At 46.0% G+C, this 15827-nt stretch overlaps 1 protein-coding gene across 1 annotated transcript in view; it reads left to right on the top strand.

The window, feature by feature from the left end:
• Positions 1-15827, top strand: part of LOC120024775 (ADAMTS-like protein 3) — a 128167-nt gene that overhangs the window by 109214 nt on the left and 3126 nt on the right. The window contains exons 5-6 of the mRNA XM_038969059.1: positions 4090-4135; positions 5115-5351. Coding sequence (XP_038824987.1) covers positions 4090-4135; positions 5115-5351 — 283 coding nt within the window. The remainder of the gene's footprint in view (positions 1-4089; positions 4136-5114; positions 5352-15827) is intronic.

Raw genomic sequence — 15827 nt, 5'->3', positions numbered from 1 at the left:
CTGTCTATAGGGAGTACATACAGTACCTTCAGAAAGTATTCATACCCCTTAACTTATTATTAGCATAACAAAATATATGGGGGATAATAAAAATTACGAGGCTATATACAAGGAATATCGGTACCGAGTCAGTGTACTGGGTATCAAGTAGTTGGGGTGATTGATCGAGGTAATATGTACTTTAAGGATTGGTTAGGTAATTGATTGAAGTACTATGTACATGTAGGTAGGGCGTAAAAATCTGAAAGTCCAGGTAGCCGTTTAATTAACTATTCATCAGTCTGATGGCTGTTGGGTAGACTTGGTGCTCCGGTACTTCTTGCCGTGCAGTAACAGAGAGAACATACTGCAGACACTGAATATCCCTCTGAGCATGGTGAAGTTATTAATTACACTTTGGATGGTGTATCAATACACCCAGTCACTACAAAGATACAGACATCCTTCCTAACTCAGTTGCCAGAGAGGAAGGAAACCGCTCAGGGATTTCACCATGAGGCCAATGGTGACTTTAAAGCAGTTACAGAGTTTAATGGCTGTCATAGGAGAACACTGAAGATGGATCAACAACATTGTAGTTACTCCACGCTTGTACAGAATAAAAATATTCCAAAATATGCATCCTGTTTGCAAAAAGGCAGGCACTAAAGTAATACTGCAAAAAATGTGGCAAAGCAAATTACTTTTTGTCCTGAATACAAAGTGTTATATTTCGGGTAAATCCAATACAACACATTATTGAGTAACACTCTCCATATTGGCTGCATCATGTATATGGGTATGCTAATTGTAATGCTGTAATCTGCGAGTCAGGAAGCAAGTTCAGGGAGTGAAAACATTTAATTAATAAATGAAACAAACACGTAATACAAACTGCGCACTGACATGAAACAGGAACAGATACAATGAGGACTGGGGAAGGAACCAAATGGAGTGACAAATATAGGGCAGGTAATCAAGGAGGTGATGGAGTCCAGGTGAGTGTCATAATGCGCAATTATGCATTACGATGGTGACAGGTGTGGGCCATGACGAGCAGACTGGTGACCTAGAGACCAGAGAGGGAGCACACGTAACAGTAATTGTTCATTAAGTTTTTCAGGATAAAAAAGAAACGGAATGGAGCTAAGCACAAGCAAAATCCTAGAGGAAAACCTAGTTCAATCTGCTTTCCACCAGACACTGGGAGATGAATTCACCTTTCAGCAGATCCAAATCTACACTGGAGTTTCTTACCAAGAAGACAGAGAATGTTCCAGAGTGACCTAGTTACAGTTTTGACTTAAATCTACTTGAACATCTATGGCAAGACATGACAATGGTTGTTTAGCAATGATCAATGACCAATTTGACAACACATTTTTAAAAGAATAACAGGTAAAAAAGTATTTTCTCAGATGTGTGATTACATATGTAGTTTAGAAATGTCTCTATTTCATGTTCAATACATTTGCAAACATTTCTAAAATCTTTGTCCCTAAGGGGTATTGTGTGTAGATGGGTGAGAAAATAAATCAATTTAATCAAAATAAGTCAAGGGGTATGAATACCTCCTGAAGGCACTGCATGCACTATATACAGTAGGGAATAGAGTGCCATTTGGAACGCTCCTTAACTGAATGATAAGTGGCCATATCTGTAGGTCTTTAGGGGTTGTTGGATGAGATAACAATTATTCCAGTTCACCAATCAGATTCTTTTCCCCAAAAGTAGTGCACTTTATTGGTAATAGTGTACCATTTGAGATGCAGCCTCAGACCTCTGTCCTGACTTCCCTTCATTGATTAAATGAGTGTAGAAGTCTGGAAGTGATTGTGGGCTTGATTTGCCTGCTTCCCCCACAGGGAGATTTACACAGTTATTTGAGCAATATCTCCCATTCCCTGCATCAGCCAACACACCTGCTCGAGCGCACTGGGACTGTGTGTGTGTGTGTCAGGTGTCAGGGTTAAGCCAGCAGAAGACCTGCCTGTGTAGATGAAGGGGAACATAGAAAGACTGCAGAGAACACCTTAAGTCTACTGTAATCTCTTTCTCCCTGCCCCACTCCAGCTTACTCCAGACATAACACACACACACACACACACACACACACACACACACACACACACACACACACACACACACACACACACACACACACACACACACACACACACACACACACACACACACACACACACACACACACACACACACACACACACAGAGAGATACACAGACAAACTGGGGTAGTGTCTGGCCCCATGTTGCTCTTGGACGTCAGACGCTGTGTGCCCAGCGCCTTGCCTTCTCTAAGGCCCCTTCCCCACCAGACTCCTGCTAACTTCATCTGTCCTTATAGAAACATCCAGTGACTGGGAGGAAATATCTGTCTAGGAATATCTGTCTAGACTTGAGTTAGAGCAGCACTGTTCTTTTCAATCCCGGTCCTGGAGAGCTGCAGGGCATGCAGGCTTTTGTTCCTGCCCAGCACATACACACCTGATAATGCTAGATTTGGTTTACTCTGTTAGACACGCTCCGGGGGTGAAGTTTGCCCCTAGGTACAGATCTAGGATCAGTTTCCCCTCCCCCTAACCTTAACTATTAGTGGAGAAAACGCAAAACTGACCCAAGATCAGTGTCAAGGGGCAACTTCACCCGACACCATTAGCCACAGTGCTGTCTATCCTTCCTCATGTCTGTGGACTTCAGACATTTTTGCTCTCTGTTTGTCCGCTAGAAGACAAATAGCCACCTCATAGACATTCCTAGACCCTGAAAGCATGGTCTACACACAGCCGTGTGCAGTGTGTGTGTGTGTGTGTGCGTGTGCTTGTGGCTCTGCGTGCATGTCCGTGTGTGTGTCCGCGTATGTCTGTATGCATGTGTATGTGCCTGTCTCCAGCCTATACGTATAACCCAGTGTGGATGAGTGATTCATCTCGATGGGGGAAAGCCATTAATTGGTTGGTTAAGACAGAGACATTCCTACTCTGCCTCGGTGCCTGCTTTTCCTTGGAGCAGGCTGAATGGCCGTAGTGTGGTCTCCAACTCCCCGTTCACCCTAATGGACGATTAGACTGAAGCTTTTTAACATCCGCTTTTCGTCCCAAATGGCATCCTATTCCCTATGTAGTGTACTACTTTTGACCAGGGCCCATAAGGCTCTGGTCAAAAGTAGTGCACTGTGAAGGGAATAGGGTGCCATTTGGGGCATTGCCCCGAACAAATGAGCTGCTACCAGTTTAGACCAATGTTATTCTACCCCCGGGGGTGAGAATGAGAAATGTGGCGAAGTGGAAGTTAACACACACTGGGTGATGGGCTGCAGTTATCGTTTCTAACAAGGTGGAACAGATTTTGTAGCGTGTCCATACGGTGTAGGAAGGGGGAGGGAATGGAAGGTTACGCTGTGGTGGATTTCAGACGAGGCAGGAGTTGGTTTTGACAGAGTGAGGTGAACCGATTAGTGTGTGTGTGTGGGCGGGTGTCAGAGTGTGTGTGTGTGATGTGTGTGAGAGAGGTTGATTTGCTTGTTTAAGCCTAGAGGGGGTCCTGAGACGGTCGTTGGCTCAATGAGATCTGATCGTTGGCAGGTGAAGCGTGGTTTGGTCTGACAGGTGTGTGTGTGCGTGTGTGTGTGTGTGTGTGTGTGTGTGTGTGCGTGCGTGGGTGTGTGTGTGTGTGTGCGTGCGTGCGTGCGTGCGTGCGTGCGTGCGTGCGTGCGTGCGTGCGTGCGTGTGTGTGTGAGACAGACAGCTATAATTCAGGATGAATTGTCTGTCAGTCCTGATTTGACTCCAGCCACGATCCTTCAGTCTCACAAGGTGTAACTCCTGAGCTTCCCAAGACACTAGCAGAAGACCACTGTTGTTGTAGACGTTTCTGTGTAATGGTGCATTTCTTTGTTACAAAACAGATTTCCCTGAGGGATATTAAGCTATTCTATTAAACATGTTTGATATGGTGTATATTATATAGCTTTCCCGTCACAAATAAATATTTTTATTAACCATTACACTCAAGCCCAAACCATTTCCTTGTAAACCGTTGGTTTCAATTAATACTAACAATGTTGGTGTGTTATTTTGCATTGCTTTGTAGGAACTGTGAAGGCAAGAATATCCGCTACAGAAGGTGCAGTAACATGGTAAGTCTAGTCTACGGTATGTAGCCTCAACAGACTACAACAGAGTCCTTTCTAAAGCTTATGAATGTAACACATAGAACTTGTTATTAGTCCTATTCCAGCTTATAACTGGTAATATATAGTTATAACTTTTCTATTCCAGCTTATAACTTTGCTGGTAACAGTGAGAAGCACTGGCTCAATATTGTCAGCCGCCACTGTATTTGACAGTCATGTTCAGCACTGTGGGTGACCTCATGGTAAAATCAGTCATGTTCAGCACTGTGGGTGACCTCATGGTAAAATCAGTCATGTTCAGCACTGTGGGTGACCTCATGGTAAAATCAGTCATGTTCAGCACTGTGGGTGACCTCATGGTAAAATCATACATCATACATAACATCAATGACCAGAAGAAAACAACCTCCATCTCATATCAACTCCAGACTTCAGTCTGTTCTCAGCAGCGGAACCACAGTCGTTCTCACAGCATTTTCATCAAACATAGACTGTTTCTATTACTCTATTGAAGTGGTTTGTGTCTGGAATGTATTGCAGACTAGCTATGATTTCAATCATGACCAGTGGGATGAGTCCCCAGCATAATATTTAGACCACCGCTCCCGGTGTGAAAGAGATGGATATAAACAAAGCAAGAGAGAGAGAGAAACACTTCACTTTATGAAGTCCCATCCATGTAGTTCAATGAGAAAGGGAGGGAGGGAGGGAGGGAGTGTGGTGTGTGTGTGTGTGTGTGTGTGTGTGTGTGTGTGTGTGTGTGTGTGTGTGTGTGTGTGTGTGTGTGTGTGTGTGTGTGTGTGTGTGTGTGTGTGTGTGTGTGTGCACGTAAAGCAAGGCCTAAGGAGAGACTTAGTAAAGACTCGCTGTTGGCAAAGAGTTGGGTCTTCCACATGTAAGCTGTTATCTGTTCTGTTCTTTCCCTCTGCCGAGCCATCTTATCCTTCTCTATCTTCCTTTTCTCTCCTCCCTTCTTCCCCAGGACTGTCCCGTCGAGTCGGGAGACTTCCGAGCCCAGCAGTGCTCTGCCCACAATGACATCAGGTACCAGGGCATGGTCTACGAGTGGATTCCCGTGCCCTATGAACCCTCGGCTGCGTGTGCCCTGCGGTGCCAGGCGCGGGGGAGGAGCCTAACGGTGGAGCTGGCGCCTAAGGTTCTAGACGGAACACGTTGCCGGGCCGACGCCCTGGATATGTGCATCAGTGGGGTCTGTCAGGTGAGATACTGACTGACTGAGGGATTGTCTGGATGGATATTATAAAGCACTTTTCCAGATGCTCAAAGTCAGGGCCGTGCACAGACCTTTCAGGGGGCATTTTGTTTCTGCAACAAGACAAACTCATCATCACAAATTGAAAGCAAGCTAGTTACAGTGTCTCCTAAAGACATGATTGACATGGGGAAAATAGGATGGGCTATCAGCTGATCATTGATGTTGGTGATTGATGTAAATCTGCTAGTTAGCTAGCTCCATTTCTTTTCCTGATTGTGTGATGTCTCTCTGCCTCTCTCTCTGCTGCCTATCAGCCAACCAGACCCAATATTGATGATGGTGTAAGCTAATCAAGTGTTATGCTGCTGTGGAAGTACTGTTGTATTTAAACTAGGTAGACAGACACTCGACCGGTGACCGGATCTCTCAACCGGGCTTGTAATCTCAGTACAGGGCAGACTGGGAAAAGGGGGGGAAATTATACCACCACCCAAAATGACACTTAGGAGACTGGAAGGGCAAAGGGCATGTTCTCTACATAGGTAAGGTCCTATCTGTGCATGTGCCTGATTAAAGTACGAGGGAAACGTATATTATTACAATAGGATGATATTATAGTAATATCTTGTATAATAAGGATTGGATTTATATAGCACTTTTCCATGTGCTCAAAGCCCTTTAGATTGCATGTGGAGGGAAACTCACCTCATCCCCCACCAATGTGTCACCCACCTGGACTGTGCCATGGCAGCCATTGTGGTTACAGAAAGTTAATCAGCCATGTCAATGACAGATCAGGGAACACGATGTATGATATGACACGATACAATAAAATGGCTCAAGACTGGATCACTGCTTGAAATATTAGTTTTTTCTTTGTGGGCCACAGTAAAGACTACATGAATATTTCCAAACTATTACAGTGAAAAACAGTCTGAAAACCTCTGATCTTCTGCAACATTTCTCAATAATCGTTGTTCTTGAACAATCGTACAGTATTTCCACTTTGTGAATCCACATGGCAGCTGCTGTAGCAGCGGCTGATCTAAAACCACATGTCAGAAATAGGAAGTTCCTAAAAAATGATCTTAAACATGGAAAATATTTCTCCTCTCCATGTTGCATGTCAGAAGCTCTGGGTTCTAGTTTTAGGCTAGAAGTTATTGTTTTAGGAACCACAGACTGATGATCAATGTTGCCATGTCCTCTTCGCTGGATAGGTGCTTTATTAAAACGTCTGTCTGAGGCTGTAAGACACCTGAAACCCCACCTCTTTAAGGAATACCTAGGATAGGATAAAGTAATCCTTCTAACCCCCCCCCCCCCTTAAAAGATTTAGATGCACTATTGTAAAGTGGTTGATCCACTGGATATCATAAGGTGAATGCACCAATTTGTAAGTCGCTCTGGATAAGAGCGTCTGCTAGATGACTTAAATGTAAATGACTGGAAGAAGGGGAGAGGAAGAGAGAGACAGAGAACTGGAGGTGTGAGGAAGGAGGGAGAGAGAGAAAAAAGAGAGAGGGAGAGGAGGTGTGACAGGAGGAAGGAGAGAGAGAATAGAGAGAGAATAGAAAGAGAGTGGAGGTACGATGGGAGCAAGGAGTGAGAGAGAGAGAGAGAAATGCAGGATGTACGACAGGAGGAAGGAGCAAGAGAGAGAAAAAAAGAGAGAGGGAGAGGAGGTGTGACAGGAGGAAGGAGAGAGAGAATAGAGATAGAATAGAAAGAGAAATGGAGGTACGGTGGGAGGAAGGAGTGAGAGAGAGAGAGAGAGAGAGAGAGAGAAATGCAGGAGTTACGACTGGAGGAAGGAGAGAGAGATGCAGGCGGTGCGATAGGAGGAAGGAGCAAGAGAGAGAATAGAGAGGGCGAAAGAGAGATGGAGGATATAGAGAGAGAGATGCAGGAAGTACGACAGGAGGAAGGAGAGGGATGGAGGAGAGAGAGAGACGCAGGAAGTACGACAGGAGGAAGGAGAGAGAGAGACACAGGAGGTACGACAGGAGGAAGGAGAGAGAGAGACACAGAAGGTACGACAGGAGGAAGGAGAGAGAGAGACACAGAAGGTACGACAGGAGGAAGGAGAGAGAGACACAGAAGGTACGACAGGAGGAAGGAGAGAGAGAGACACAGAAGGTACGACAGGAGGAAGGAGAGAGAGAGAGACACAGAAGGTACGACAGGAGGAAGGAGAGAGAGACACATGAGGTACGACAGGAGGAAGGAGAGAGAGACACACAGAAGGTACGACAGGAGGAAGGAGAGAGAGAGACAGAAGGTACGACAGGAGGAAGGAGAGAGAGAGACACAGAAGGTACGACAGGAGGAAGGAGAGAGAGAGAGAGACACACACAGGAGGTACGACAGGAGGAAGGAGAGAGAGAGACACAGAAAGTACGACAGGAGGAAGGAGAGAGAGACACAGGAGGTACGACAGGAGGAAGGAGAGAGAGAGACACAGAAGGTACGACAGGAGGAAGGAGAGAGAGAGACACAGGAGGTACGACAGGAGGAAGGAGAGAGAGAGACACAGAAGGTACGACAGGAGGAAGGAGAGAGAGAGACAGAAGGTACGACAGGAGGAAGGAGAGAGAGAGACACAGAAGGTACGACAGGAGGAAGGAGAGAGAGAGAGAGACACACACAGGAGGTACGACAGGAGGAAGGAGAGAGAGAGACACAGAAAGTACGACAGGAGGAAGGAGAGAGAGAGACACAGAAGGTACGACAGGAGGAAGGAGAGAGAGAGACACACAGGTAGGTGGGTGCTTTATCTTGGCCAGGTCGCAGTTGCAAATGAGAACTTGTTCTCAACTAGCCTACCTGGTTAAATAAAGGTGAAATAAAAATAATAAAAATAAAAAAAAACACAGGATGTACGACAGTAGGAAGGAGAGAGAGACACAGAAGGTACGACAGGAGGAAGGAGAGAGAGAGACACACAGAAGGTACGACAGGAGGAAGGAGAGAGAGAGAGACACAGAAGGTACGACAGGAGGAAGGAGAGAGAGAGACACAGAAGGTACGACAGGAGGAAGGAGAGAGAGAGAGACACAGAAGGTACGACAGGAGGAAGGAGAGAGAGAGACACAGAAGGTACGACAGGAGGAAGGAGAGAGAGAGACACACAGAAGGTACGACAGGAGGAAGGAGAGAGAGAGAGACACAGGAGGTACGACAGGAGGAAGGAGAGAGAGAGAGACACAGAAGGTACGACAGGAGGAAGGAGAGAGAGAGACACAGAAGGTACGACAGGAGGAAGGAGAGAGAGACACAGGAGGTACGACAGGAGGAAGGAGAGAGAGAGACACAGAAGGTACGACAGGAGGAAGGAGAGAGAGAGACACAGAAGGTACGACAGGAGGAAGGAGAGAGAGAGAGAGACACAGAAGGTACGACAGGAGGAAGGAGAGAGAGAAACACAGAAGGTACGACAGGAGGAAGGAGAGAGAGAAACACAGAAGGTACGACAGGAGGAAGGAGAGAGAGACACACAGGAGGTACGACAGGAGGAAGGAGAGAGAGAGACACACAGAAGGTACGACAGGAGGAAGGAGAGAGAGAGACACACAGAAGGTACGACAGGAGGAAGGAGAGAGAGAGACACAGAAGGTACGACAGGAGGAAGGAGAGAGAGAGACACAGAAGGTACGACAGGAGGAAGGAGAGAGAGAGACACAGAAGGTACGACAGGAGGAAGGAGAGAGAGAAACACAGAAGGTACGACAGGAGGAAGGAGAGAGAGACACACAGAAGGTACGACAGGAGGAAGGAGAGAGAGACACACAGGAGGTACGACAGGAGGAAGGAGAGAGAGAGACACACAGAAGGTACGACAGGAGGAAGGAGAGAGAGAGACACACAGAAGGTACGACAGGAGGAAGGAGAGAGAGAGACACAGAAGGTACGACAGGAGGAAGGAGAGAGAGAGACACAGAAGGTACGACAGGAGGAAGGAGAGAGAGAGACACAGAAGGTACGACAGGAGGAAGGAGAGAGAGAGAGACACAGAAGGTACGACAGGAGGAAGGAGAGAGAGAGAGACACAGGAGGTACGACAGGAGGAAGGAGAGAGAGACACAGGAGGTACGACAGGAGGAAGGAGAGAGAGACACAGGAGGTACGACAGGAGAAAGGAGAGAGAGACACAGAAGGTACGACAGGAGGAAGGAGAGAGAGACACAGGAGGTACGACAGGAGGAAGGAGAGAGAGACACAGGAGGTACGACAGGAGGAAGGAGAGAGAGACACAGGAGGTACGACAGGAGGAAGGAGAGAGAGACACAGGAGGTACGACAGGAGGAAGGAGAGAGAGAGAGACACAGAAGGTACGACAGGAGGAAGGAGAGAGAGAGACACAGAAGGTACGACAGGAGGAAGGAGAGAGAGACACAGGAGGTACGACAGGAGAAAGGAGAGAGAGAGAGACACAGGAGGTACGACAGGAGAAAGGAGAGAGAAGCTGTCTGAACCTAACAGAGACAGACACTTGTTTCAGAAAGACAGATTCCCCACATCATATGCTGTAGTGCACGAGAACACAGTGCTAGACTAGGCTTGCATCCCAAATGGCACCCTATCCCCTGTATAGTGCACTCCTTTTGACCAGAACCCTATGTGCTCTAGTCAAAAGCACTGCACTATATCATAGGGAATAGAGGGCTATTTGGGACCTGTAGCAGTTCTAGGCCAGAGAGGAATGCACACTGTTGTGTGTCTAGCCAAGCGGAAATTCACATATCCACTTCATCCATTAAGGAAGTAGACCCTCTTTATGCAAATCCTTAAAAGTACACTTTAACAGTGCCAGGCCATGATAACTTAACAGGGAACGAGGGACATTACTTAGTCCCACAAGGCATTAACTTATTACTGATACTTCTCTAAGTATCCTGTATATCAGCAAGCTACAGTAAGAAGCTGTCTTCATGGAACCATGACAAAGTGCTTGTTCAACCCAAATAGGACCTTCATGTTATACTACCCATAGACATTCTCAAGTGAAGTGTGTGTGTGTGTGTGTGTGTGTGTGTGTGTGTGTGTGTGTGTGTGTGTGTGTGTGTGTGTGAGAGACACGGAGCTGCGATATCAAGATCCGTCTTTTTCTGACCATGTTCTGTGCTTGAAGTCAAATAGCTCTGCACGGTACTTCATGGCTTCTGCCCTCTAAGTGGTGTGTATATAATGGGTATAAGGAGTGTTTGTGTTTACTGGGACTGCTGGCCAGGTAAGTCATATTTGGTTTGTTATGCTGGCTGCTATTCCCACAGCGTCTGGAGCACAAACTCTGCTCTTCACCATTTCAAGACTAATATGCAGTCTAAATACAACATTACATATACAGACATCAGTGTCGGATACCATGTAAAACATGTGAGTTTGGTTCCCCAAACCCCACACCTCATCCTCTAAACCAGAGGGTGAGGGAACATAACCCATTTTCAATGTGGCCCTCCGGACCTTGGTGAACACCGAATAGCCCTCGGGGCAAAATGAGCTTGACACACCTGCTCTAAACCAATGTCTCCCAAGCCGTTCCTCATGGACCCCCAACAGTTCCACGTGATCCCACTACTTAAAGGTTTGACGATTAGCTGACTAGTTGAATCAGGTGTGCTGATGCTGGAATAGCACCAATATGCTGGTGGCTGTGGTCTATGAGGAACCGATGACGTGAACATTGGCATTATGTCTTATGTAGATGGTACATTCCTGTACTGGGCTAACAACAGTGACAGATCAAGACATACTGTACATTACATAGCCAGTATCACCCTTAAACATTTACTCTATGCTATTACTGTATTATCAAAAAGAGAGAACGCTTTGAGTTAGTGATCCTTAGAAAAGGGATTTATAAATGAAATGTGATTGATGGAGCTCATGTAGATGGTTCTTTCCTCTTCTGGGCTGAACACGGACACAGATCACAATTCACACAGCCAGTAAGACAGGAAAGCAAGTTAACACATTTGTATGTATTTTTTATAAATAGACAGCACTTTGAGTTTCTGGTTTGGCAGCATTTCCTGTATAGATGTCAGATCACTGTACTGGGATAACAACAAGATGTATTAACACATACAGGCTCCAGACAGACTGGTTACTGTAATGAACACGATGGGAGACAGACAGACTGGTTACTGTAATGAACACGATGGGAGACAGACAGACTGGTTACTGTAATGAACACGATGGGAGACAGACTGACTGGTTACTGTAATGAACACAATGGGAGACAGACAGACTGGTTACTGTAATGAACACGATGGGAGACAGACAGACTGGTTACTGTAATGAACACGATGGGAGACAGACAGACTGGTTACTGTAATGAACACATACAGGATCCAGACAGACTGGTTACTGTAATGAACACATACAGGATCCAGCCAGACTGGTTACTGTAATGAACACGATGGGAGACAGACAGACTGGTTACTGTAATGAACACGATGGGAGACAGACAGCTGGTTACTGTAATGAGCACGATGGGAGACAGACAGCTGGTTACTGTAATGAACACGATGGGAGACAGACAGACTGGTTACTGTAATGAACACGATGGGAGACAGACAGACTGGTTACTGTAATGAACACGATGGGAGACAGACAGACTGGTTACTGTAATGAACACGATGGGAGACAGACAGACTGGTTACTGTAATGAACACGATGGGAGACAGACTGGTTACTGTAATGAACACGATGGGAGACAGACAGCTGGTTACTGTAATGAACACAATGGGAGACAGACAGACTGGTTACTGTAATGAACACAATGGGAGACAGACAGAGTGGTTACTGTAATGAACACAATGGGAGACAGACAGACTGGTTACTGTAATGAACACGATGGGATCCAGACAGACTGGTTACTGTAATGGACACGATGGGATCCAGACAGACTGGTTACTGTAATGAACACGATGGGAGACAGACAGACTGGTTACTGTAATGAACACATACAGGATCCAGCCAGACTGGTTACTGTAATGAACACGATGGGAGACAGACAGACTGGTTACTGTAATGAACACGATGGGAGACAGACAGACTGGTTACTGTAATGAACACGATGGGAGACAGACAGACTGGTTACTGTAATGAACACATACAGGATCCAGACAGACTGGTTACTGTAATGAACACGATGGGAGACAGACAGACTGGTTACTGTAATGAACACGATGGGAGACAGACAGCTGGTTACTGTAATGAACACGATGGGAGACAGACAGCTGGTTACTGTAATGAACATGATGGGAGACAGACAGACTGGTTACTGTAATGAACACGATGGGAGACAGACAGACTGGTTACTGTAATGAACACGATGGGAGACAGACAGACTGGTTACTGTAATGAACACGATGGGATCCAGACAGACTGGTTACTGTAATGAACACGATGGGATCCAGACAGACTGGTTACTGTAATGAACACGATGGGAGACAGACAGACTGGTTACTGTAATGGACACGATGGGAGACAGACAGACTGGTTACTGTAATGAACACGATGGGAGACAGACAGACTGGTTACTGTAATGAACACGATGGGAGACAGACTGGTTACTGTAATGAACACAATGGGAGACAGACAGACTGGTTACTGTAATGAACACGATGGGATCCAGACAGACTGGTTACTGTAATGAACACGATGGGAGACAGACAGACTGGTTACTGTAATGGACACGATGGGATCCAGACAGACTGGTTACTGTAATGAACACGATGGGAGACAGACAGACTGGTTACTGTAATGAACACGATGGGAGACAGACAGACTGGTTACTGTAATGAACACGATGGGAGACAGACAGACTGGTTACTGTAATGGACACGATGGGATCCAGACAGACTGGTTACTGTAATGAACACGATGGGAGACAGACAGACTGGTTACTGTAATGAACACGATGGGATCCAGACAAACTGGTTACTGTAATGAACACGATGGGAGACAGACAGACTGGTTACTGTAATGAACACGATGGGAGACAGACAGACTGGTTACTGTAATGAACACGATGGGAGACAGACAGACTGGTTACTGTAATGAACACGATGGGAGACAGACAGACTGGTTACTGTAATGAACACGATGGGAGACAGACAGACTGGTTACTGTAATGAACACGATGGGATCCAGACAGACTGGTTACTGTAATGAACACGATGGGAGACAGACAGACTGGTTACTGTAATGAACACGATGGGATCCAGACAGACTGGTTACTGTAATGAACACGATGGGAGACAGACAGACTGGTTACTGTAATGAACACGATGGGAGACAGACAGACTGGTTACTGTAATGAACATGAAGGGAGACAGACAGACTGGTTACTGTAATGAACACGATGGGAGACAGACAGCTGGTTACTGTAATGAACACGATGGGAGACAGACAGACTGGTTACTGTAATGAACACGATGGGAGACAGACAGACTGGTTACTGTAATGAACACGAAGGGAGACAGACAGACTGGTTACTGTAATGAACACGATGGGAGACAGACAGACTGGTTACTGTAATGAACACGATGGGAGACAGACAGACTGGTTACTGTAATGAACACGATGGGAGACAGACACCTGGTTTCAAGCGCAGGGCGCAGCAGGTGTTTATTTGTAAAGGACCACAGGATGAGGCAGGTAGCTGGGTCCAGGGGCAGGCAGAAGGTCATACACAGGGAGTCCAAAAAGGCAACAGGCAGGGAAAAGGCTAGTAACGTCATCCGGGAGATCAGGCAATAGGTTGGTAACAGGAAATCCGATAGGCTGAAGGCGTCATTAGTGAGGCAGGCAAAAACTATCATACATGACAGGGTGAAATTACAGGAAAACCCAGCGCTCTGAATTTCAGTGTGTCATTAAACAAGCAATACCTCACAATGATGGGGTGCAAAGAACTGAACTAAATAGTGTGGGATAAAGACATACAGGTGTGTGAACAGGTGATCAGAATTCAGGTGATTGGGATCTGGAGAGTGAGCTGCGTTCAGGGGATCTATGTGTTTGAGAGTGTGAGCTAGAAAGTGGAATGGAAAGTGAGCTGCGTTCAGGTGATCTACGTGTTTGAGAGTGTGAGCTAGAAAGTGGAATGGAAAGTGGGCTGCGTTCAGGTGATCTACGTGTTTGAGAGTGTGAGCTAGAAAGTGGAATGGAAAGTGGGCTGCGTTCAGGTGATCTACGTGTTTGAGAGTGTGAGCTAGAAAGTGGAATGGAAAGTGGGCTGCGTTCAGGTGATCTATGTGTTTGAGAGTGTGAGCTAGAAAGTGGAAAGTAAAGTGAGCTGCGTTCAGGTGATCTACGTGTTTGAGAGTGTGAGCTAGAAAGTGGAATGGAAAGTGAGCTGTGTTCAGGTGATCTACGTGTTTGAGAGTGTGAGCTAGAAAGTGGAATGGAAAGTGGGCTGTGTTCAGGTGATCTACGTGTTTGAGAGTGTGAGCTAGAAAGTGGAATGTAAAGTGGGCTGCGTTCAGGTGATCTACGTGTTTGAGAGTGTGAGCTAGAAAGTGGAATGGAAAGTGAGCTGTGTTCAGGTGATCTATGTGTTTGAGAGTGTGAGCTAGAAAGTGGAATGTAAAGTGAGCTGCGTTCAGGTGATCTACGTGTTTGAGAGTGTGAGCTAGAAAGTGGAATGGAAAGTGAGCTGCGTTCAGGTGATCTATGTGTTTGAGAGTGTGAGCTAGAAAGTGGAATGGAAAGTGAGCTGCGTTCAGGTGATCTACGTGTTTGAGAGTGTGAGCTAGAAAGTGGAATGTAAAGTGGGCTGCGTTCAGGTGATCTACGTGTTTGAGAGTGTGAGCTAGAAAGTGGAATGGAAAGTGAGCTGCGTTCAGGTGATCTACGTGTTTGAGAGTGTGAGCTAGAAAGTGGAATGGAAAGTGAGCTGCGTTCAGGTGATCTACGTGTTTGAGAGTGTGAGCTAGAAAGTGGAATGGAAAGTGAGCTGCGTTCAGGTGATCTACGTGTTTGAGAGTGTGAGCTAGAAAGTGGAATGTAAAGTGGGCTGCGTTCAGGTGATCTACGTGTTTGAGAGTGTGAGCTAGAAAGTGGAATGGAAAGTGGGCTGCGTTCAGGTGATCTACGTGTTTGAGAGTGTGAGCTAGAAAGTGGAATGGAAAGTGAGCTGCGTTCAGGTGATCTATGTGTTTGAGAGTGTGAGCTAGAAAGTGGAATGGAAAGTGGGCTGCGTTCAGGTGATCTATGTGTTTGAGAGTGTGAGTTGGAAGCAGACGTTACAGTTACCAAGTAAGCCAGGAAGGTAATAGTTAACTAACACATTCACTTTATTTCATTATTTTAGCACTCCTTGGGACTTGGGAGCATATTTCATGTAGATGATACATTCTTAATTCATTGAATTATTGACTGAGTTTAATTGACAGTTGAAAATGAATATAAAGCCGCTCAGTAGGAAACAACATTACATACTTTAAAATATAGGATGAAGCATAAACA

The sequence above is a fragment of the Salvelinus namaycush genome, chromosome 30 (assembly GCF_016432855.1).
Source record: "Salvelinus namaycush isolate Seneca chromosome 30, SaNama_1.0, whole genome shotgun sequence".
Taxonomy (NCBI): Eukaryota; Metazoa; Chordata; class Actinopteri; order Salmoniformes; family Salmonidae; genus Salvelinus; species Salvelinus namaycush.
This window is presented reverse-complemented; position numbering and strand designations above follow the sequence as displayed.